This window comes from Sapajus apella, unplaced genomic scaffold (genome assembly GCF_009761245.1).
Source record: "Sapajus apella isolate SASKATOON/1434 unplaced genomic scaffold, GSC_monkey_1.0 scaffold79, whole genome shotgun sequence".
NCBI classification, from domain to species: Eukaryota; Metazoa; Chordata; class Mammalia; order Primates; family Cebidae; genus Sapajus; species Sapajus apella.
In genome coordinates, this window is record NW_022437019.1 from 667,206 (window position 1) to 692,579 (window position 25,374).

Here is a 25,374-nt window from a genome sequence, read left to right on the forward strand (position 1 = left end):
GTCATTCAATACCCCCAAGCCTGGCTCACACTGTACCAGTGTAAAGCAGGAATGTCAGGGTGGCTTTCTGAAGAGAATCCAGCTGTTTGAAAGTCACAAAGTGTTTATAAACATTATTTTTTAAATGAGCTGCTAACACTTAAATATCAGAAAATTTAACATAAAACATGGACATTTTTAGTTTCTCTTGAAACATTGGGAATTCTAGCACCTATGTGGCGCAATCCCATGTGGTATCAATCGGTCAGGGCTGAGTAGCCCTCATCCTCTTTTAAACGTTAGAGTCCCTGGCTGGTACACATCATGCATTTACTAACTCAGAAGTATTTTTTGAGCACCTGCTATGTGCCAAGTGCTGTTGTAGGACCTAGAGACACAGCAATGACAAAACAGAAAAATATGCTTACTCTCCTGGATCTCATATTCTCATGAGGATAGCCAGACAATAACCAAATAAGATAATATGTATTTCTGATTATAAGTAATGAGAAAAACAAAGAAGGTAAGTATGATTTTTAGAGGATGGAGAGGAACTGAGAATTGTAGACAGAGTGTTCAGGGAAGGGAAGCCTCTATGATTAGGTGATTTCTGATTCAAAGAAAGGGAAATAGCACATCCATCATGTTTTTTATGTGGGAGAAACATATAAGTGAATGAGCATGGGGCAGGGGCATTTCAGGCCTGGCAATGGTTTGGATTTTATTCTGAGTGAGATGGAAAAACATTGGCAGGTCTGAGCAGAAGAGTGATATGGTTGGGCATATTCATTTATGTTGGTGACTGGCCCCTGTAAGCATCTGAATTTTTGGTCCTTGGTTTAAAGCACTATGGGCAGAGGTTAAAGAGTTCAAGCTGGGTTCTGTGTCTAGAGGAGGAAAATGATCAGATAATGGGGCAGAAATTTCCTGATCTTCAGAACATAGTGTTTATGCAGACGAATAGCTCAAAATGTAGCAACGAACTTGAATAACTGGCATCTATGGGCAGAGTTAACACACAATAAAGTCCCTTAGGAAACCAAGCTCACAGGACCCTGAGACTGGGTACCACTTGAATGCAGGCCAGAGGAAAAGGTTCCTAGTGGATATGTATCTGGGATGTTCCAACTTGTTCACTTATGAAAAGCTGTTCTCTCTTCTCTATCTTCAGCAGTGATAGTCCACCTTTACTGGTGTACTCAACTTAGCACTGGTACACTCAACTAGACAAGTCCTGAGCCTTATTTTATTTAAACCACTTGAGTTAATTCTCACGTCCTCCCAGCTCAGATAGGAAAAATCTGATCCTTGTACTCCAAAACAAAGCAATGATCAATGCTGGGAGTTCGATGTGATCTGCCCTTCCAGAAAATCCATTGGTAGTTGCTGAAGAGTTTGCAACATTTGACAAGAAGAAATAATCTACTCACGATCAGAACATGATCCCTGCCCATGGTGATGACTGTCCGGTTCACTGTCCGCAGCAGCTGGACCATGATCTCCTGGATGTGGTGATAGGTGAAGGCCTGTAACACAGTCAGAGACATCTGTGTGATAATCAGGACACTGTATCTGCACAATTGGCCAAAGGACACAGACAAGAGTGGTCAGACATGGTGATCTTCAATGCCATCACCAACACCACCACTGCCATTGTCATCATCATCGCCGTCATCGTCATATCTCCATCGCCATCACCACCTGCACTGGGCATAAGAAATTCCACTAGTCACCTTAAATATAAGTTAAGATGGCTTAACTTATACTCTGGAATCAGGAACTTTGGAGCTAGATTACTAACTCTGACAAGAGTTACTACTGCATTGGTTAAGTTATTATATGATTTGAATCTGTGTCCCTGGTAAAATCTCATGTCAAATTATAATCCCCAATGTTGGAGGTGGGGCCTGGTAGAAGGTGATGGGATAATGGGAGTGGATTCTTATGGTTTAACACCAACCCCCTCGATGCTATCATCATGACAGTGAGTTCTCATGAGGTCTGGTTGTTGAAAACCATGTGGCAACTTCCTCCTTCTTTCTCTTCCTCCAGCTCTGGCCACGTGAAGATGCCTACTTCTGCTTTGCCTTCTGCCATGAGTAAAAGTTTCCCAAGACCTCCCCAGAAGCCCCACAGATGCCAGTTATCATGCTTCCTATATAGCTTGTGGAATCATGAGCCAAGTGAACCTTTCTTCTTTATAAATTACCCAGTCTCAGGTATTTCTTTTTAACAATGCAAGAACAGACCAATACAGTTATATTAACTTTTCTAATCCTTGGTTTCTTCATCTGTCTAATAGGATCTAAGCTAGAATAAGGAGGAAATTTAATGCAGGAAATTGGTTATACAGGTAACGGAAATCCCAACACACCAAACAAGGTAACCTAGAGTCAGCAACAGCAGGAAACCACTGTCACCTCAAGGCTAGAAGGACAAATTGAGGGGGCAGTATTTCTGAAGCCCCAGGAATGGGGTTATAAAATAGAAACTAGGGTTACATAATGGTAACCACACAGTTCTTGTATACTAGAAGTCACATTATCCACCTCGGGTGGAAATTTACAGTGAGGTTGTGACAGGTATTGGGTTGTGCCCACTTTAAATACAGGTCCCTAAACTTTCTGTAGGGTTTGCTGATCCTTTTTGAGCTTTTGCTGTAGTCGGCAAGGGTTTCAAGCATATTCACCTATATCTTGGATCGTTTCACCAGCATAGCATTTAGGCACAGAGTTGCATACCATGCATACACAAGGATGGCCATGGCCAAGTGGAAAGGCCTTGGGATCTTAAGTTCAGAAGCTCTGGGTCTGAGGTTCAATGTTGTACTTGCCAGCTGTGCAACCTCACTTATCACTTAGCTTCTCTGAGCCTCAATTATCTCATCTACAAAAATGTAGAATGTTATCTCAAGGTTGATGTGGACATAAAAATGACATGTGTAATTCTGGAAAAACATGCCCGGGTCCTCTGCTGGAGGTGCTGTAGTCTGAGACAGAGCCTGGCCATCAGCAATTTCTGAATTTTAGGTTTGTTATTCTGACGGTTGAGAACCATGATATGACATGCCTTTTAGCTCTGGAGATGGGGGCTTGGGAACAGCCTTGTGTCTCCAGGACCTAGCCAGAGCCTGACATAAAGAAAGTGCTAAATCGATGGTGGCTGAAAACATGGATGACCACTTATGCTCATTTACAAGAGCATCAGCAAGCTTTACTGCATTAAACTTAAGTGTGGTTTTGTCCCTTAATGTGAGGAATTGCAGGGAGTTGGTTATACAGTGAAAGGGAAGTAGATTTGCAGTTGGGGTAGAGCCAGAAAAAGAAAGGAAATGTGCTTATTAAAAAATGTCCTCCCCTCCCAATGACTTTCAGTGACTTTTGGCATCCAAAGATGAATAATCCAGAACTTTCTCTTTCTACCTCAGACTCACTTATTTGTCACTTTGGCTACTGCCAGACTCTCTAGCCCTGTAAAGCCACAAACAGAACCTCTGCCATGGAGCTTTTGTTAGAGTATTTTACAGAAACAGGTTCCCTTGCTTCATCAAGTGCAGCCAGACCTCAGTCTCTGCTGGAGACTGACTGCTCTCTCCCTATTAAGCGGCTCTTTCTACTCCTGAGGCTCAAGGGCAGGGAAGACAGATCTCCCCATATTTCTGGCCCAAAGGTGAACCTCTCTTCTGATTTCCTTCTCCTTTATTTCTCCAAGCCATGGTTTAACAGCATCACCCCTGATTTATAATCTCCTATTTCTTATATTATGTGAACATGATGTTCATGGTTATAACAACAACCACAGCTGACAGTCTTTAGCGCTTCCTAAATGCCCGGCACTCTGCTAAACACTTTATCTCCTCTCACATCAAGATAAGCAACATTACTCTCTCCATTGTTCAGATGAAGAAACTGAAGCCAGAGTGGTTAAATAACTTGTCTAGGGTCATCCAGTGAGGAAGTAAGGGAGAAAGGATTCAACCCAGCAGCCCGTTTCCAGAGTATTCTCCTTACCCAAACTTACCCAGGCAGACTGGAACACAATGATAGATTTCTCGTGGCTACTTGGAGGTTTCATCCTCCTCCTTCCATCTCAAGATGGATAGACCCTGCCTTTGATTGGATCAACTTCGAACTCCTTCAGTGACTTTTGATCTTTTCTCTGCCTTTTATAAAATCTTCAATGCTATGTATTCCTAATCCCTTATCTTCTCTGCATTCCTTTGCAAATTCATCAAATTTATATAATGGTTTTCATTTTGATGCTATTTTTTTCCAGGATTACATCTCTTCCCTTGTGAATAGAGATATGAAAACCCCCTTTCTTGACCTCCTGCTCCTTGCTTCTTTTAAATAGACATTTCTTCTTAGTCCAAAGAGCAGCAATTAGACTGCTCAGGAAGTTTGGTATTTAAAAGTAGAAAACTGTCAAATTCAATTCATTTCACTCTGAAAGATCCCAGTATTGGGAGGTTGTATAGCAGAATATTTTGAGATTAGAGATACTTGAGTTTGAATCCCAATTCTGCTCATTTGAGCTGGGTGACCTTGGGCAAATTGCTTTTCCTCTCTGAGTTTCTGTTTCTTTGTTTATAATATGTGGCAAATAATAGTAACTTCAAGATTACTGGTTTGAGGAATAAATAAGGTAATGCAGGTAAAGCCCTCGATACCGGGGGTTGGAATACAGCAAGCTCTCAGTAAGTGGTGGCTGCAACTCACATTCCCTTTGGTTTGCACCCACACTCTGGCTGGGCTTGCAGATTCCCAGCACGTAGCAGAAAGTGCTGTACGAGGCAATGTATAATCTAAACTTTGGGTGATATCGAAATGTCACCCAAAAAATGTATAGCATATATGCAAATGGAAAACTTTCAAGATGATAAACCTGTGCTAAGCAGTAAAAGTGCAGCCACAAATCACCCACTGTTAATTGCTCCAGTGCCAGGCAAGTGGAGGGAGACTCTAGGAAAGTATCTTCCAGGCTCAAACTAAACAGTGGCTTGTAATTGAAATGACAAAATCAGTCTTCCCATTATGGCCTTGGCAAAGAAATTAATCCATCCAACCTAAACACACTGCAAATTGTAGTGATTTTTTTCTTTTAATAATTATAGGCTATGGTATCTGGAAGGGACTTTAAATGAAGTCTTATGCAGAGCCCACTACGTAACACAGCAGAAGGTGAGCTGGGAGTGGATGGGGACCAGGCAGGGTTGGGGGCTAAGGAAGCTAAGCACTATCTTCTTGACTCACTCTTGGCCCTAGGCCAGTCCTAGGACTTTGCAGAATGCAATACAAAATGACTGACCTCCTGCTGCATTTCTAGAATAACAGAGCACACCAAATATGAGAATATTTTAAGTAACAATGGACACAGCATTTCATAACACTAAACCAAATTACATGAAAAATTCGGCATTTTTTCATTTTTCTTTCAACACTTCTCATGATACCAAGTAGAAAAATCTCCTTTTTGTGATTATATTTTTTAACACCTCTTTAGTTCTTGTAAAGCCCCTTTTCTAACAAAGAGAAAGTCTTTGGAGGCAGACTTTGGAGGAAGGTCAGAGCAGGCAGCAAAGAGTACCTACTAGGACTTAATAACATTGTTTTGTTTTATTGTGTTTATTTTCTGAAGTTGGTTGTACTTACGGCAAGTATGCAAGAAAAAGCTCCAAAACTTGGAAATAAAGCAAAATTAGGATTGCATGATTTTTTTAATAGAACATTTGGAAAAACCCCACCGAAGTTCCTTTTACCCTCTCTGGAATATAACTTTGTTTGATTAACCATCCACAACTGATTAGAAACTAGAAATTTTATAACCTTGCAGAGTTAGTAGTTAACTTGCAGAAAAATGATTAAATGTAATGTTTGTGGCTTTGCTAAAACTCAGTTTTATTGCTCTGTAGAAAATTTACCTGTTTTATACCTAATGACAATTTTATACAAACGTCACTCACAAAAAAATCAAGAAACATGAATACTTTTAAACTAGGTTTTTGTTGTTCAGCTTGTTCCCTGGTTTATCAGTTAAATAAAACTTTGATGTGCTCAGTGTCTCCTTACACTGGATGATATTTTTAATAATTTGAGAAATCTACTTTTACACAAATGATGCTACTTACAGTTTTGGTATAAAACTTTATTTTTATCAAAGTTATAAATGTATATAGTTCTAAAAATTCTCCAAGCTTCATTTAAAAACAAAACAGGCAGGGCACAGTGGCTCATGCCTATAATCCCAGTACTTTGGGAGACCAAGGCGGGAAAATTCCTTGAGCCCAGGAGTTCAAGATCAGCCTGGGCAACACGGCGAAATCCCATCTCTACTAAGCATATAAAAAATTAGCCTGGCATGGTGATGCATGCGTATAGTCCCAGCTACTGGGGAGGCTGAGGCAGGCTTGTACCCAGGAAGCTGAGGCTGCAGTGAGCTGTGATCATAGCACTGCACTCCAGGCTGGGCAACAGGGAGTGAGACCCTGTCTCAAAAAAGAGAAAAACATCAAACCCCAAAACAAACAAACAAACAAACAAACAAACTACAGCAGTCTCTAATGATCCCTTTGCTAGCACAACTTTTGTACCCCTTGAAACTGTTGTAATTGTTATTTTGGCATTTATGAACATGACACCAATAACATGCTTATGTTACTTCTCATTTAAGCATTTTGATTCACTTTTTGGCATTGTGTATTAACTGTCCACCATAAAAAGCAAACATTTTGGCTGGACACAATGACTCATGTCGGTAATCCCAGCATGTTTGGAGGCTGAGGCAGGTGGATCACCAGAGCTCAGGAGTTCGAGACCAGCCTGGCCAACATGGTGAAACCCTGTCCCTACTAAAAATATAAAAATTAGCTGAGCATGATGGCACATGCCTATAGTCCCAGCTACTTGGGATGCTGAGACAGGAGAATGGCTTGATTCCAGGACATGGAGGTTGCAGTGAGCAGAGATTACACTACTGCACTCCAGTCTGGACAACAGAGTGAGACTCCATCTCCAAAAAAAAAAAAAAATACAAGCATTTCACTTTACCTTCCCTGTCCCATCAGGCTCATGCATCCTTCCCATTTCTCCTTCCTCCCATATACTTGTGGTATAATTTTGCTTTGATCAATATTTATTATTTAAAGTATTTTGAATATGCAAATACCATTCTCATCCAAGTTGTAAACTATGATGGATTCCCATTTCTTGCACACTCCTCATTTCCTGCCCTCCCCCTCCAAGAAAAAGCAATTTGGAAAAATTCAAGATTCCTTTTAGTTCTCCGAATGTTTAGTTTTTTAAAATACTAGCTCTCAATTTACAATGGTCTCTTCTGCTATTTTTCAAAGTTCTCTCTGCCTGTTTTCTAAAGTTTGCTTTGCCTCACAGAGTCTGTGTGCTCCAAGTCACTTTGCTTCTGTTTGCTTGTTTTGCACTCCCTCTTCTACGTGAGCATTGCTCCTTAGTTCTCTTTAATCCTTGGGGCTATGTTCTCATTTCAGTGTGTGTGATGCTAAAGAGATCACCAACTGAACATATGAGTAGGGCCTGTGGTCTGTGAGCTTACTGCAGGGTGATCTGGTCGGGACATTTAGGTGGAGAGATGCCAGTATCAATATATGTAAGTCTTTCTTCCTGGACTTCTTGGATTTCACAAATAAGAATTGTCTGATCCCTGCGTGACAGGTTAAGGCTTGGCCACCAGAACTCTAGGAACTGAGTGGGAGGAAAAGGCTGGAGGTGTTAGCCTCCAGGATGCATACTTTGATTAAAATCTGCTTTTGAGTAAGGCACGGCTACCCTCAATTTTGTGGCATCTCCTAGGCCAGATGTCCTCTGTTTTTTCTTCTTTTTATTCTTTATTGAATGCAACTTCAATGACTCAGCTGCATGGAGCCAGACTGTTTCTGGAACAGGTTCTCAATTGACCCTCCTTATTGGAGCTCCTTTCCATCACCCTGACTTGCAGGGGTACCTGATGCTACCATTTCCTGAAACTGTGTTTTAGATGGGATGAGTCCTCAGGGTCCTCCACTGCTGGCTTATGAAATACTTTCCACAGGTCTGCTAAGTCATGTACTAACTTTCCATATGATCCCTACCTTTCTTTCAAAGAAATCCTTTTACTTTTTTTAGGAGGTTTTCAAGAGGGAGGAATTAGGTAGCTATTTTAATTTACCATCTTTATAGGGAGTTCTACCCTAAACTTTCCATGTTTAAAAATTTAGAAGTGAGGTGATTTCATTAAAAATATTAAACCTACACTTGATAGTGATACATTTTAAAAAATATTATTGTGTCATGTAAATGTCTAAGGTTTCAAAAAGAGAATGTAAATCCTAATTTTACAAAAGGAAAACTTCAGCTGTAGGAAGGGGTTTGCCTAAGGTAATATGACCAGTGATATGTGACAGGAAATGTTGTCAGAGCTAAAATAAAGGACTTATTCTAATGAACATTGTGGGGGCCACTGCTTCCTCCACTCCAGCACACAGGCAGCCTTGGCCCTGTGTTCATGGCCCTGTGTTCAGGACAATCTCACCTCCTCCGCCTGCTTTGTCTTTAGGCCTTTCAATGCTAAGACGAAGATCACAAGGTCACAGCTACAGAGTGAAATCCAAAGGCCTATTTATTTCTTTTAAGCAAAAGAGAAATAATGTATATTCTTACAGTAAAAACAGCTACAATCTATGGCTGCTACTGTTTTGTTTGGTTTTTTGTCCATCTGTGTTCTATGAAAGAGATCTTTTCCATTTCTTTCTTATCTTGAAGGTACCACAAACCTAGAAAGAAAATATCTAACTTTGAATAATAGTAACAGCTATCATCCACAGTAGGGTCACACATACTCTCTCCCTCTGGCCCCTAGAGGGAATGTGATTTTTGCATGCATTCTAGGTTTAGTGCTGTCTTCTTTCTTGCTGTTCGAAGTGGTTTCTATCCTGAAGTATTTTACTGCATGGACATCTCATTGTGTGAAGCAAGCTCAGAGGCAGCCAGGGACAGAGACAGCACAGCAAAGGGGAGGCAGGGTCAACACGGTAGGGTGGGTAGCATTGCTGTATTCCATCGCCTCTGCTTCTCCCCACCCCATTTCCCAGGTGGGGCTTGGGAAATGTCTTCATGTTGTCATGCACGTCTTACACTTTGTATTAGCCTTCTCTGGAAGATGAGTGTTGGTGTCAGTGGCAGAACGACATAATAAAAAGAAAAGGAAGATGTGGGTTCTAATTCTGACACTGCTGTTAACACAAATTTCAAAGTATTATTATATGCTAGGAACTGTGCATATAGACTTGACATAAAACATGCAGTCCACTGAAGTCCCAGATACACAACTCGAGAATTAGAGAGGTTTAGTTAACTTGCCCAAGAATGTTCCATTCATAGATGACCAAACCTGAACCCAAGCTCATTTCTGCCTAATTAGACGCTCCTTCCATGATAAGAAGTGTAGTGTTGATGGCACAACAGAATGGTGCTTTTGGCCCTCTCCAACTTCTCTGGCAACTTCTTTCAGTATTATGAAAAGTGGTCTGCAAGAAAAGTCTCACCTTGCACAGAGACTATGAAGTTGCCATTAACTATGCTCTTCCCTTGCTGGTCACTGACCTCGACCCAGGTTGCCTCTCTGAGCCTCAAGTTTCTTCATCTGTATATTGGATGCACTGCCATCCAAAATGTCAGAATTGTTTTGAGGAACCATAGCTAATTCCAACACTGAGAGCTAATATCTTTTAAGTTTTTACCATGTGGCATGTACTTTTCTAAGTATTTTACATACATTAACTTAAGGAATCTTGCAAGCACATATAAAATGAGAGAAATACTTCTATGATTCCAGATTTAGAGATGAGCGAAGTGAAGTACTTGGCTGTGGTCTGCTAACCCAAGTTCCAGCCCAGGCCTGCCTGACTCCAGTCCAGGCTTGTGACTGCCTCTGCCTCCACCTCTTCAGATCACATAAATGAATGGATGTGGCAGCACTTTGCAGATGATAAATCAATCTGTAAATCTGTCTGAAGAACATCATCAGACAAATGGTTGTGCGCACAGCTGCTTGTAGCATATTGCATTGTTTATAATATCTAAACACAGCAAGCAAGATAAATGTGGTCGAATCAGGAATCCTATTACGTACATGATGGTTTATTCACAGAATGGAGGAGAAGGTAGATAGATCTTGACCTGAAAATATATCCTTAATATGCTCAGTAAAAAGAGACTACAGAGCATCATATGTAATACAGATCTTTTTTTTTTGAAAATGTATTTTCTAAGTCCAGAAAGTCTGAGAAAAAAATGCACGACAAACCATTAACAGTGTTATCACTGAGTAGGAGGGAAGAGGGACAGAGGCGAGGTTAAAGGGATAATTTTCCTTGCTATGTTTTGTTGCAAATGTTCATAATCACCTATATAATAAAGAAAATAGAATTCTTTCTCCGTTGGAAAGAAATGAAAGTCAGACTGCAATCCTAAGGAATCAAGTCCATAGGAGACTGAGTGGATACATCCTAGTGATATACACCTAGGAAGCCCTGTGTTCAGGGGTGTCAAGCTGCTGTGGGAATGGCTCTCTTCCTTCCCCACCCCCAGCAGGTCTCCCACCCCATGCTTGGCTATAGATGTAACCTTGGATCTCACAAGCTGGATCACTGTTGCCAACATTACTAAATGGACAGAATAGCACTGCAAAGTAACATGGATGGGCTAACATTCTTTTAAAAGGCACAACTATGAAACCAACTCGTTGAGCAAAACATTGTTTTTATTTATATCCTGTAAGTTGCTTTGCAAGGGTTTTTATTAAAATATACTGGAACCTGCAGGCTAGAGCAGAAAAGATTAAACCTCCTAAAGTCTGTAAGTTCAATATCTCAGTGCTGATGAATAAAGGCTGGTTGGAGACACTTATGAAGATATGCCTCAGATATGCTTCACTTTACTATTTTGTTCTTCAAAACAGGAAAAATTTATGGCGTACAAAAAATATAAAAAACAAAGCTAACATCTGTTGAATTCTTACTACGTGCTGGGCAATGGGCTGTGGGCTTTGTGTTCAATATCTCAATGAGTCTTGACAAGAACCCCAGGGATAAGTATTACCCCATTTTAAGATGTAAAATTAGATTCATTCTAATTATTATTATCATTCAATATTTATTGAACACTTAATATATGACAGCCATTATGATAAGTGCTTTACATGAGCCGCCTCATTTAATTCATTGAATAACCTTATAAATCTGTTACCTTGGTTCTTCCCATGTTACAAATGGGGAAATCTAAAGGTTTATGCAACTCATCCAGAGTCTCAAAACTGTAGGCGCTGGAACTGGATCTGCTCTCATGTCTTTTTGGTTGCAAGGCTCTTGCACTGTGTGCAGCTATTTATAGCAATAGGTATTATGTCTAATACCCAATGTAACAAGCAAGATAAATCCCCAAATTAGGAATCCTATTATATAAATGCTGGCTTATCCACACAACACAATAGGAGATAGCAGATATGCCTTGCCCAAGGAAACTGCATCTCCAGTCTACTTTCCAGGAAGAACAGGGTCATCTTCTTTTAGATCTTAAGTTATACCACTCAGCCTCCTTTCTTGGAGCTCTTTACACAGAGAAGCAGGCTCTAGACAACATGACTTTTGAAGGCCCCCATCTCATATCATGTGTCAAAGATATTAAAAAGAAAAAACCTCCCTAAATAAATATAATGTAAATACAATTGCAAAACTGTCAAGTTGTAGTTGACTAGCTAATATACTGTTCATTTTCTAAACTGTTACTTAAGCAATTATTTATTTCAACTTTGATATGTGTTTAATACTTTAATGTCAATTAACCAACATGCTGAGCCAATAAAGTCACAGGCCCTGGGTTCTGTATGTACACTGTCTTGATGTGCAAACTTTCAAAGCTTAAGTGAATGTTAAACTACATGAACTAATGGCCCTGCAGCAATGGTCTCAGGTAAGGTTTCTACTGCAGAAAGGAGGGTATATGAGCTATTTTCAGTATATAGAAAAGCTTAACAGAAATTGCACATTCACTTGTCTTCAGTATTACTGCATGGGCTAACGAAAATGCCAAGATTCCTTGTTTGAATGAGAACAAGATAAACTATAGGTAGGCAACCTGTTTAACTCTACGGATCAGAAAACCCTGAATGATATTTATATAGTATTAATTATTTTAAATGAGTAACAAAATTATTTCATGTTTAACACATGCTGCTTGTTTGAGAGATAATGTATTTTAAAACATGCATCCACGGGCATAGGATAAGAAAAGGACTCCACGGTGGTGAAAATCTTTGCAACTATTTATCCAGAAAGCCATCCGAGATATGGCTTCCACCCCTCATTTCCCAACGTCATGATCAGTTCCCTCCCTCTCTCCCTGACTTCCCTCTCCTTCCTCCCCCATCCAATGGCAGGCTAGTGTTTCTCATCTGTTTCCTTTTCTGCTTTATGCCTCTGGATCATCACCAGCCCTGAATGACAGCACTAAAATACTGGACTATAAGCTCCTCTCAGGTAGAAAGTCTTAACATATTCACTCCAATCTGCCCCCCTTACACTGTTAAACAAATAGATTGTGAATCACTGTTGTGTTCCTTGAGGACAGAGGTTAAGTCCGTGTCACCATTTTGTGTTCAACACCTAGCACAGCTGCCCGTCACAGAATAAGTAACTGCCATGATTTTATTAAGCTGATGTAAGTTTCCTTTGATTAACTGATTAATTAGAAAGGTCAATAGGAGATGTCACGTAACTGTTGCAGAGAGAAAGGAAAGGTTCTTAGAGGAGGGGATGGAGCTAGAATAAAGAATCTGGAAGCTTCTGGGCACAGCTTTCTTCAATTGTACTGAAAACACAGCTTGACCATATACAAAAGACTAAGGGGTTCTTTGACAGAGAATGAGAGAAACCAAAAAATATATACAACCTGCTATCCTCCTTCCCACAGTGAAAATACCCTTAATCATCCCACCACCCTCCAGAGGGAGAACATAGACATCAGAAGCTCACTCAGTGATGACTGATAGCGTTTCCTCAGCAGGGTTTCCCCAAATCAAAACTCTCTATCCTCATTTTTCAAAATGGACTCTTCCCACAAATCCCTTCCAAGTTAGGCAGGCACAAAAGCAAGCTGGGAAGCCAATTTCATGAAACATACAGCATCCTGTGCCCCAGCCAGAATTCAGAGCCCACTCTCACTGACCGGTCTGCTTAGGGATTAATTCTACCAGAAACTTTAGAAAAATTACTAGCAATGAGAGGTTTTAAAATCTCACCCTTGAACCTCTTTTCCTTTGCTAAGAAAGGACAGAGGAAGTATGTCAATCTAAAATGCAACAGAATTGGCCAGAAAAGACCAATAGATCTAAGGAGTGAATTTATATCCTGATAGACGCATGCAGTTACACAGACATCAGGGTTGCTTTTGTCAGATACAATCAAAACCCTCCTCAGAAACCCATCTGTATAAATAAAAAATAAGCAAGAGACAATGTGTGCCCTTCTCCATGCTGCTGACAAAATCACTGCCTCCTAGAACAAGGGCTTTTCTCCTCATCTTGAGAAATATGGATTCACTCTCTCTCAATCCCACCCCCAACAGAGTATGTGCCTCGGTTTTAATGTTGAAAAAGGATGTGTGTTAGTTTTTGTTTGTTTTTACTGTTTTCCAGTTATCACCAACACCAATGATTTCAACATTTTTAAAGTTCTACCACATTTCTCGCACCATCATCCCAAGCTCTTCCTGGAAAGCTTAGGCTGTGTGCTCCCTCTCCCACCACTAAATCTCTCAGATCCACCAATAAAACTACAATAAATTTGGGCAAGGGATAACTCATTTATTTTCCTTGATTTATTCCAAATTTCCCAATTTGTTCTGATGGTGGATAGAAAGATGGTCACTTCATTCTCGAGCTTCTGTAACACACTCAGTGCCCCCACTTTCAATCCATAGCTCTGATCCTTCCCCAACAAGCTGGTGAGTGGGAAAGCTGTTTCTATGAATGCTCAGTCACTTTCCATTCTCACCAGTGACAGCATAGCTTAGTTGGTTAGTGTAACCAAGTCATCTTGAAGCAAATCCATGCGTTTATTCCTGAGAGCACATTAAGGTTGTTTTTTGTTTGTTTGTCTTGTTTTTCAGATAAGTATGCGGCATCTAGAAGTAGTCATCTACTCCCAGGTTTCTGCGACCTGGAGCGAATTGAGATCCTTGAGAAGCTGCCTAAACAGCAGGTTGCAGCTCCTCTCCAACCCCCTGCCCTACCAAAACATGAGATGTCCAGGTTAATTAATATCTGTCATAGTCCAATACCTCAAGAAGCATCATCTAAGCAACTGCTTCAGTGGTCTATAACCATGGCTGCATTTTTAGAACAAGCTGGGGATTTTCCATATATACAAATAAATCCATAACCAGGTTCTACCCAAGACAAATTCTAAGTCTCTGATGGTAAGACTCAAGCATTGTTATTTTGTAAAAGCTCTCTATGTAAATTTCAATACAGAGTAGTACCCTTGACTCACTACTGTCATGCTCTGTCCTGAGTGCTGAGGATTCAGAGGCAGAAAATCCAGCCCCTGTTTTTAAGAGGCTGCAGTGTATCAGCAACATAGAACTAGGGAAGAATCACAGGGTAAAGAAAGGCCCCTGACAGTGCTATCACAGGGAGCTGAGAAAGCTCAGAAAAAAGTCAAGTTACCAATCTAGGGAAATCTAAGAAGGTGTCCTGAGGAGGTGCTGCAGAAGCAGCTGGGAGAAACATGCACCTGACGTGTTCTTTGAAACATAGTAAGTAAGGCGTTATAATAACAGTGTCTTTCCATATTAAAAGTGTAGCCTAGTAATACATAACTAACTCATGTATTCTTGCTGCCAACCCCTTTCCTTAAAACTGTATCAAATCTCACTTACAGTGAGTCAGACCAACCACTCTTGGATCCCTACCTTCTCTCTGGAATTCTGATTATGATCTTCCCACAATCATGATGGGAAACAGAGTCCACCACAACTTCACCTTGGACTATAGGCATCTTCTTCAGAGAGTTCAGTCCTTGGAGTCTGGAGAGGTTTCATTTCTCACAGGCCTTACCCAAAGCAGTCTTGGTCTGCTTGTCCTCCCCAGAGATGAGAACCGCCAGAGATAAGAGCATGTTTTTCTCTGTGTCTGATATGTCCTTCTCCCTCTGGTCACCTTCCAATAATCTGCTCACCAGGGAAAAAACTGAGCCAAATCATCATCTTTGGGAACTCAATCACCCCAAACTTCCACCTTACCTCAGGCAAAGTTGCTTGTTCTTTTTGAGTACCCACAAAACCTTGTTCCTATTTCCTGGGACCACGCCCTTCCATTTTGAAAGTCCAAAGTGTAACATCATGTTTGACACACAAAGTGAGCACTAAGTACATGTATAAATATGCAAAATGAACATGTCAATGGAGGGATGGACGGATGGATGGTCAGATGAAAGAATGAACGGATGGGTAAATAATATTGTCTAAACTACTTTACATCTTATTAATTCAGAGTTTGGTGAAAAATAATAGATGTGCTAAGTCATCTCTTCTGAAGAAACAAAGATGCTGGCAACTTCTTTACTTCCCACCCCTACAATGGGTACCATCTCCTTCTCTTCTTTCTTCACTTTTCACCACATAGCCAAGAGGGTGTGGTGTTGTGACTCCTCTTCCAGGATAGGTTGTTTTTGGCTTGTTTGTTTTTGAGACAGGGTCTCTCTCTATCACCCAGGCTGGAGTGCAGTGGTGTGATCACAGGTCACGGTATCCTCTAGTTTCTGGGCCCAAGCAATCCTCCCACCTCAGCTTCCTGAGTAGCTGGGACTACAGGTACACGTCACAAAGCCCAGCTAATTTTTTAATTTTTTGTAGACATAGGGTCTTGCCATGTTTCTCAGGCTGGCCTCAACCTCCTCGGCTCAAAGCTCAAGCAATCCTCTCTTCGGCCCTCCAAAGTACTGGGATTATAGGTGTGAGTCATCCTGCCCAGCAAAGGATAGTTTTTCACTGTGTTCTACAAATGAATAAACTGAACTACAGATGTCCCACAGATCACTGATCAATGGCAGGGCTGGGACCCCAGGACGATGAGCTTTTTTTTTTTTTTTTTTTTTTTTTTTGAGACGGAGTCTCACTCTGTCACCCAGGCCAGAGTGTATGGTGATGCCATCTTGGCTCACTACAACCTCCACTTCCCTGGTTCAAGTGATTCTCCTGCCTCAGCCTCCTGAGTAGCTAGGATTACAGGCATGCACCACCATGCTTGGCTAATTTTTGTATTTTTAGTAGAGACAGAGTTTCTCCATATTGGCCAGGCTGGTCTTAAATTCCTGACCTCATGATCTGCCCGCCTCAGCCTCCCAAAGTGTTGGGATTACAGGTGTAAGCCACCGCACCCAACTACAAAAAAGAGTTTTTAAGCAGACAAATAACTGGTCTCCTGGGGGTATTTCTGGAAAGGTTAACTACACTTACCATCACTGAATCATGTCATTCCTTGCCCCCAGATATAAAAGCGATGGCATTTTTATTAATGTAGTTGATGACTATGGGAAGTCTCGGTTTTTACCTATGCATTTATGAAGTATAGGGGAAATGTTGAGATTTGGACAAATTAAATTCTGGCCCTGCCACTAACTTTCTCTGTAGCCTGAGTTTACCTATTTCAACTCATATAAGCCTCAGTGTGCTCATCAGTAACATGGAGATAATAACACCTTACTCAAAGAAACGTGGTAAAAATGAACTGACTGCTGAATATAAAGTGCTTAGCACAGTGTTTGGCTTATAGCAAGCATTTATCAACATGAATAACATTGCGTCAATATTTATAAAATAAGTACCCACCAAGAATTAGAATATGAAGTATGCATGAATAACTAAGATAAAACATAAGACTGAATTTAAATAAATTTAACCTTTGACCTCTGCCCCCAGAACACTGATCATTTATATTCACTCACCTGAAATGATTAATATCTATGTGGAAAAGGCTGAAAATAGCTGAAATCGCTCACTGTTGTCTCACAGGTATGTTTGTGTGACTTATCTCAGATCACACGGTCTGTTAAAACCAGAGCTGGAAATAGAACCCACCACTCCCCAAAAGCTGCACAAAGGTCCTGGCATCAAATATTGCCTTCCCTGTCACCACCACCTTAACAAATAGTGTACGAAGAAGAGACATCATTAATTAATGAATCACATGCTTTTGAGGGATTAAGGCAATAAAGAAGGAAAGAAAAAACATTCTGGTATTAACCACATGCTCAGCAACTTGGCAGTTATGAATTAACAAAATATGCAGAGATAAGCTGAGGCTCAGAGAGGCCACAATACCACACAGCTAGTTAGTGATGGCACTGGAATTCAAATCCATGCTTATCTGTCTCCAAAGTCCATCATCTTTCATCTAGAATTTAACTCAATCCAAATCAACAAATACTTATTGACTGTTCAATAAATGTGCTGGGCACTGTGCTAGGATATGGCAGTGAACAAGACCGATGCAGTCCTTGTGCTCATGGGGGTTACTATCCAGATGAGAAAATAGATATTGTAAAGCTGGGCACAATGTGGTGATTGTCAGGCAAGGTGAAATACATACAACGTCCACACTTTTCAGGCAATGAGGAGAAGTAAACATGAGCTCTCATCTCTGCCCCAGAGTTCAAAACGTTACAGGTTATGCATGTTCATGTAGGCTGACCTGGGGGTGTGACCAACCCCAAGGCATTACGTCTGTGGGAAAATGCAGGCTGAATTCTAAACTGATGTATAAACAACTTTGGGAGCTCAGCAGTACTCAAAGTTAGTACCTGCTTTTTATGCGATGTTTTAATGCAAGAACAGCAGATTTACCTTCCTCACTGGATTCCACTGAGTATAAAAAATAAAATCAGTGTCAGCATGTATTTATTGAAAGTAGACTAATTGAAGATGGGAGGATCAATCAAGCCACAGAGATTAATTGTTGAGTATCTACTCAGAGTTCGGCACTATGCCCAGGCAGTGTGGAAATACAGGGGAAACATAAAACTGGATCAGCCCTGTCCTTGGAGAGTCTGTAAATCACATATAGGACACCCACAGAAGAACACTTTCTTTAAATGATGGCCATGCCAAATTTCCAAGAGATGGGATGGACACATGTCTGTGAAATGGACCAGGCAAGTCAGATAAAGGGAAATTGACCCAAGCTTCAAAAGACAAATATGACTTAAATATTCAGAGAAAGTCCATTGTAGCAGTGGGAAGAGTTTTAACCAGGGAATGAGGCTTAGGAAGGACTACATGTGCTCTGAAATAACGAATAGACCACTGAGGCCAAGTGCTGGGAAATAAGGTCTCCGACTTAGTTTTTAATAAGAGAGGAGCTTGTCTTCAACACCTTTGCATCCCAAAGGCTAGCGTGGTACCTGATAAATCATAGGTGTTTAGATAATGTTTAGTGAGCTGTTGGATAGAAAGATATTACCTTGGTTGAAAAGAGAAATAACAAAAAGTGTTAGTCTTGTCTCAACATGTGCCAGAAAGGTCTACCGTGACAAGAGCAAATGTCAAGCTGCATGTAATTAAGTGCTAAATTATATGATAAAGACAAGAGTTTTCAGAATGCAGGAGAGGTAGTGAGTGAGATGGAGCTAAAAGAACCTGGGGTGATTTCTTAATCAAGGAATAATTAGGTTGAGCCTATTAGGAAAGGCAGGGTCTGGCTCTCAGAAGTCACAATTCAGATGTCTACACGGGCAGGGTGGATAATATAAAAGTGTGAACCCAGTCATCTAGAAAAAAATAGGAACTAGTGGGACTGTGGGTTTTATGAAATAATTATGCAAGCCAAACAAAATATATCTGTGGTCTAGATTCAGGTTGCGAACCACCAGCTGGAGGTTTTCAGGACAGACAGAAGGAAGAAAAACAGGGTGACTGTAGTCAGTAATAATTTAATTGTCGTATTTTAACATAACTAAAAGAGCATAATCGCATTGACTATAACGCAAAGGATGTATGCTTGAGGAGATGGATACCCCATTTTCCATGCTCTGATTACCACACATTCCATGCCTGTATCAAAACATCCCATGTACCCCATAAATACATACACCTATTATGTACCCACAAAAAGTAAAAATTAAAAGAAAAGTTAGAAAGAAAAAGAACCCCTTCCAGACGGAAGGAATACGGTAAATGACAAAGAAGAAAGAGCATGAAGGCTTGGTGGGAGAGTGAAAGTCTGGCTGTGCTAGAATGCAAACTGCAGGCTGGAAACAATTAGAAATGTGGTTGGAGAGGAAAACTAAGCAGAGTTTGGATTTCAGGCCAAAGACAAGGTAATAAATAGAGGGTCAAAGATGACCTTAGCATGCTAGGTTGCTTGCAGGAACTGTGCTGAAATTAAACTTTATTTTCCAACCCGTGCTGTTAAACCAATTGTGTTTATCTCTAAGACAAAAGTGATCTAAAAATCTCCCTGAGATTCTAGAACTCTTAGATCATTTGCTGGAAGCTCCCTAGCTGCAGTCCTTGGCTGCTGCACCCTAGATTGTACGTGACAGGTGGGGCACCATACATAGAGCTGCTGATCAAATGCATCCTTAAAAACAGAGTGCCTCCTCCCTCACTTAACTCATTTCACTTAAGGATTTACATCTACACCAGGAAAGCAAATCAAAGTTATAGTTCCCTCAGCAACTGTAACCTGGACCAAACATAGCTATATTTTTCTGCTGCTGAGAGGGCTTTTAACTCATGCCTCCCAACTTCGAAGGGGAGATTTAATTCAAACATTATGCAAGAAATGCTTTTTGGAAAGCAAGTACCAGACCCAGTGAAAGTTTAGAGTGTAAATGGCTGTTCCTTTCAACTAGTGCTTTTACGCAAGGGTTCCCAGCAGACAGAAATCTTCCACAGCCTCTCTATAGTCTTGGAGGAAGAACAGTAGGGTACCTTCACCATCCCTGCAAGCTGCCACGCCATTCATGGGTCAGAGCCCAGCTTTGTTACTACAGGCAGCCAATGTTGAGGGAACTATGCAGGAGCCAGGACAAGGGGGAGGGAGTGATACAAGTGAGACACTAGCCTAGAAGGCAAAATTGAAGGGGTGCCAAAAAAAATTCGGTAATCAAGAAAATTAACAAGGCAATTTTTTGTTAAAAAATGTGAAAACTCAGGATAAACAAAATACAATATTGATTTTTTTAAAATGTCATGTTAAAATATTATTTGATACTGAATTTTTGGTGCCCCATTACACTCTGCCCTTCCCCCCAGGCCATGCCTCACCCTCATCCTGCCTTTGAGAGTCAGTGAAAAAGGATGTGAGATTGAGGACGGGAAGGAGGGAGCATGTGAGGCCATCATGGATTTGACTGTAGCTGAACTTCCTTTTGGTCATGGCAGATGATGGAATATTAAAGAACACCTTAAGAAGTATTTCAAGTTGGTGCTAATAGAACCGAACCTGGTGGATCATTAATTTTACTAGGGGGAGGTCTGGTCAACTGTTAGCAAAAGTTGTCTTCTTATTTTCCAGGTAGATCCCCTGAGAATACCCAGCCCAAAGGCCATCCCTAAGCAATGCCAAATCAACCATTTTCCATACCTGCCAGGCAAAGTTCAGTTGACACTCATGTCCTATACCCCGGCCTAGGACTTACCACATGGTCAGGCATGTAAAACACTATAGACTGCAAGGTCCCTGAGAACAGGACAGGTTCCTATGCTTTTCCACATCCCACGTCCCCAGAGCCTAGTCCTGGGTTAAGGCATGCTAAATGTTAGTTTAGTCATGCGATTACCTAATTGTCCATTTGGTAGGAGGTTACATTGGCCTCCTGATTGGTTGAGGCAATTAGGAGGTTTGCAAATGGAACCTTCTAGTAAGGCTAGTCATTTGTGGATTTTGTTGTCTTAACTCATAAAGCAGAAAACCCACATCTATCAGCATCCCTTCACATAGCAATTAATATACTTGGCAGAACTGCTCACCTTCAAACCTCATTCTTCAACATAAGTGAATGATCATCCCTTAAATACTTCAAAAATAAGCTTTTTAAAAACATTTTAAATTTTGAAATAATGTTAGATTCCTAGTGAGTTGCAAAGATGGTTCAGAGAGTTCCTATGCACCCTTCACCCAGCATTGATTAATGTTAACCTCTTACATTACCAGAGTACAATCATCACACAAGGAAATTAACTTTGATCCCATGCTATTATAACTACTCTGCAGTCTTATTCTAATTTTGCCAGTTTTCCTTCTAATATCCATTTCCTGGTCCATGATTCAATTCAGGATCCCACACCGAATCCAGATGTCATGTTTCCAATCTGTGAGAGTGCCACAGTCTTTCATGACCTTAACTTTTGAAGAGGACTAGTCTGGTACTTTTTATTCCTCATTTAAGGTTTGTCTAATGTCTTCTCATCATCAGATTGAGGATGTACATTTTTGGCAAGATCCCCACAGAAGAGATGTAGAGTCCTTCTCGGTGCATTGTGTCAGGAGGCACATGACATCCATATGTCTCCCTGCTGGTGCTTTCTCTTTGCTCATTTGGTTAGGATAAGGACCAGGTAAGGATAGCACAGGGCCAAGTGGCTTCCTGAGAGAAAGTTAGGCAGGCACTGAGCCTTATCAGATAAGGTCTATCAGGTGTCTCCACTGTAAAGCCACTACATTTCCCTGTGCCATTAATCGGGGGATACTTTAAGAAGATACTTTGAGATTATGCAAATATCCTGTTTCCTATCAGACTTGCCCATTACTTTTAGTAACCATCGATGGTTCTTCCTTGTAATCATAAATCTGGTGGTGTCTGTCAAATCAAAAATCAACTTTTCCTAGTTGTTATGCCCTACTTAAGGCCAAAAACCTACTGAGGTGACAGATAACAATCTCCTCGTCACAGTGACCTTCCCCACATTTTGGGATCGGCCATCTAGTTTAGGCATAGCAAAACCATGGTATTCAACTCATTGTCCCCACCCCTCACCTACTGCAGGAACCAAGGCTCTCTTTCTCGCTGCCCTGAGGAAGACCTCTACATTCTCAACACCCTATATTAGGAAAGAATCCATGGCAGATCAATGAGAACTGTCATGAGAAATGAAACACATCTCCCCTCCTTGGTCTAGGTTGGGTGCTTAGTTTTTCTTAAAATCACTATATCCATGGAGCATACTAGCTTTGCCAAGTCCCTTGAGAACCTTAGAGGATGGCAGATTTACAGTCCCCAGGGGAAGAGAAGTAAACAAGCAGTTCCCTTGGGTCTCTGGATTTTTCTTGTTTAGGGTCATTCTTTTGAGTCCCTGGAAGGGGTGTGCTGGTAGATGTCCATTGCTTTTCTAAAAAGAAAAAAATAAAGCCCTGGATATACGTAATGTTTTCCAATTTCTGTGGCATTAACACTCTCTTCTTGGTTGATTTCAAGGCACAGCAGCAGAGCATTAGTCAGTATTTCCACCACACAGACACAATAGATATAAATAACCTCAAGAAGGTAAATAAAAATAAAATGGAGTCAGATCATCAAGAAGTTTTTGAGATCTTATTACCTTAGATTTTTAATATGGTTTATTTAATTACAGATTTATAACAATTTTTAATAATGGCAGTTATTTAATAATTGCCTCACAAAATTCCTAAACATGTGATACTTGGTTCTTGTGAGCTGGAAAGAGCCAGCTCCAGCTCACTGCCCCAGACAGTGCTGATCACTGTACAGCCCTGAAGTTCAGGGATTCCCCGCAGGAGCCCCTGAAAGGACAGGATGACACCTTTCTCCAGTTGCTCTAGGAGTTCCTGTGAGGCCCAGATGCCCTGCGGGGAAGGCCACCTCCAGCAGCAGCATCTGCCACTTCTTGGCAAGCCTTCTTTGGAGCTGAGAGGGCTCCAAACCATCTGGCTGACACCAGGGCTGGCTTGGGGGTTTCCCTCAATACTAATGGGGCTACGGAGTTCTCTCCAGGCTCAGTGCCTGCCTAGCATTATGTCAGGAAGCCACTTGGCCCTGTGCTGTCCTGAAAAGAATTATAGGGATGTTTTAGAAGCAGCTCGGAACAGCAGAAAGAGCACAGAGTAAAGTAGAAGAGTGAGGGAAGAAGGAAGGCCAGGTGCATAGAGTGCAGATTATGTGCCAGGCATAAGGCTGGAAGTTTTCACAGGTGATCTTGTTTACTGTAATTCTGACACACCTGGGCAGAGTGTCTTCATCTTACAGATAGGTTAGAGCAGCTGTCCCTAACCCTTTTGGCATCAGGGACAGGTTTCATGGAAGACAACGTTTTCACGAAATGAATGGTGGAGGAGGTGGTTTTCAGATGATTCAAGGGCATTATATTTACCATGCACCTTATTTCTATTATTATTACCTTACAATACACCATGAAATAATTATACAACTCACCATAGTGTAGAATCAGTGGGAGCCCTGAGCTTGTTTTCCTGCAACTCGATGGTCCCATCTGGGGGTGATGGGAGACAGTGACAGATCATCAGGCATTAGATTCTCATAAGGAACATGCACCCTAGACTCCTCTTATGCAGCTCACAATAGTATTCGAGTTCCTATGAGAATCTAATGCTACGCTGATCTGAAGGAGGCAGAGCTCAGGTGGTAATGCAAGCAATGGAGAGTGGCTATAAGTACAGATGAAGTTTTACTCACTCTCCTGCTGCTCACCTCCTGCTGTGCAGCCCAGTACCTCACAGGCCAGGGACCCGGGGTTGAGGACTCCTGGGTTAGATGACTTACCAATGTCCCACAGCCAATAAGCAGCAGAGCTAGAATTTATTCCCTGCTCTGCTCACTACTGTAGCCCAGTGGTAGATAGGGGCCTCCTACTTTAGCCCCTACTCTGCCTCTAAAACGTCCCTAATTTTATAACCCAAGCATACAAAATAGAGCACTTGATAGGCACTTGCTTTTTTTTTTTTTTTTTTTTTTTTTTTTGAGACGGAGTTTCACTCTTGTTACCCAGGCTGGAGTGCAATGGCACGATCTCAGCTCACCGCAACCTCCGCCTCCTGGGTTCAGGCAATTCTCCTGCCTCAGCCTCCTGAGTAGCTGGGATTACAGGCACGCGCCACCACGCCCAGCTAATTTTTTTTGTAGTTTTAGTAGAGACGGGGTTTCACCGTGTTGACCAGGATGGTCTCGATCTCTTGACCTCGCGATCCACCCGCCTCGGACTCCCAAAGTGCTGGGATTACAGGCGTGAGCCACTGCGCCCGGCCTTGATAGGCACTTTCTAAATATTTGTGGAATGGATACAAGATGCGGTCTGACTTAAAGCCTGTACTCCCTCCTCCAGGGAAATGGTGCAGGTGAAAGTGCTGTTAAATTGCCGGGCGCGGTGGCTCAAGCCTGTAATCCCAGCACTTTGGGAGGCCGAGGCGGGTGGATCACGAAGTCAAGAGATCGAGACCATCCTGGTCAACACGGTGAAACCCCGTCTCTACTAAAACTACAAAAAAAATTAGCTGGGCGTGGTGGCGCGTGCCTGTAATCCCAGCTACTCAGGAGGCTGAGGCAGGAGAATTGCCTGAACCCAGGAGGCGGAGGTTGCGGTGAGCCGAGATCGCGCCATTGCACTCCAGCCTGGGTAACAAGAGCGAAACTCTGTCTCAAAAAAAAAAAAAAAAAAAAAAAACTGCTATGTGTAGCTGGGCAGTGGGGGGAGGCAAAGTGGTGCACGAGAGGCTGTTGGGTTGGGAATGTCACCTAGCCCCTCTGAGTCTCAGCCTCCTCACGAGCTAAATGGGGATAGTAAAATCTATCTTGCCACTTTGGGGCTGGAAACAAACAACTGTGGTGTATACGAACAATGCTGCTCGTTGGAAGGTACAGGGGAAGTGTACGGTATGCTGTTATCCAGGGAAGTCATGCCATTGGCCTCAGGAGGGCATTTCTAACTCCATGGAAGCCAGAGGAAAAGCAAGAGGTGAAAAGAAAGCAGGCTTGGGCACAGCAATCTCATGTGTTTTAAAATCAGGTTTGGGGCTTCATTAGTGGCTCTCTGTAATGCACCACAGACAAAAGAATTTCAGCAAGCCTTGTCTCCCTGCCTTTTATTTGAAATACAAGGGAGGAGACAGGTTAGAAGAAAACCCTGCTGCTCTTGCAGGGTGGTATTGATTCCTGGGAATTAAATAGTAATGCAAAGAGGCAGTGGCAGACTCCCTTCCACCCTGCAGCAGGCAAACTGCCTGGGCTTATCAGAGAACCCAGGGAGGCACTTCAGAAGAAGCAGCCCCAAAACAGACCAACAGGGTGAGCTGCTTTCCCACACGCAAATCAGGGGCAGGACTCCGCCAAGAACACCCTCTAGTCTAGAGGACTCG

At 41.7% G+C, this 25,374-nt stretch overlaps 1 protein-coding gene across 2 annotated transcripts in view; it reads right to left on the reverse strand.

Moving 5' to 3' along the window:
• The window catches only part of DOCK2 (dedicator of cytokinesis 2), a 443,384-nt gene that overhangs the window by 239,855 nt on the left and 178,155 nt on the right, over nt 1-25,374 (reverse strand). For both annotated transcript variants that reach the window (XM_032252751.1, XM_032252750.1), the window contains exon 27: nt 1,410-1,505. In XM_032252751.1, coding sequence (XP_032108642.1) covers nt 1,410-1,505 — 96 coding nt within the window. The remainder of the gene's footprint in view (nt 1-1,409; nt 1,506-25,374) is intronic.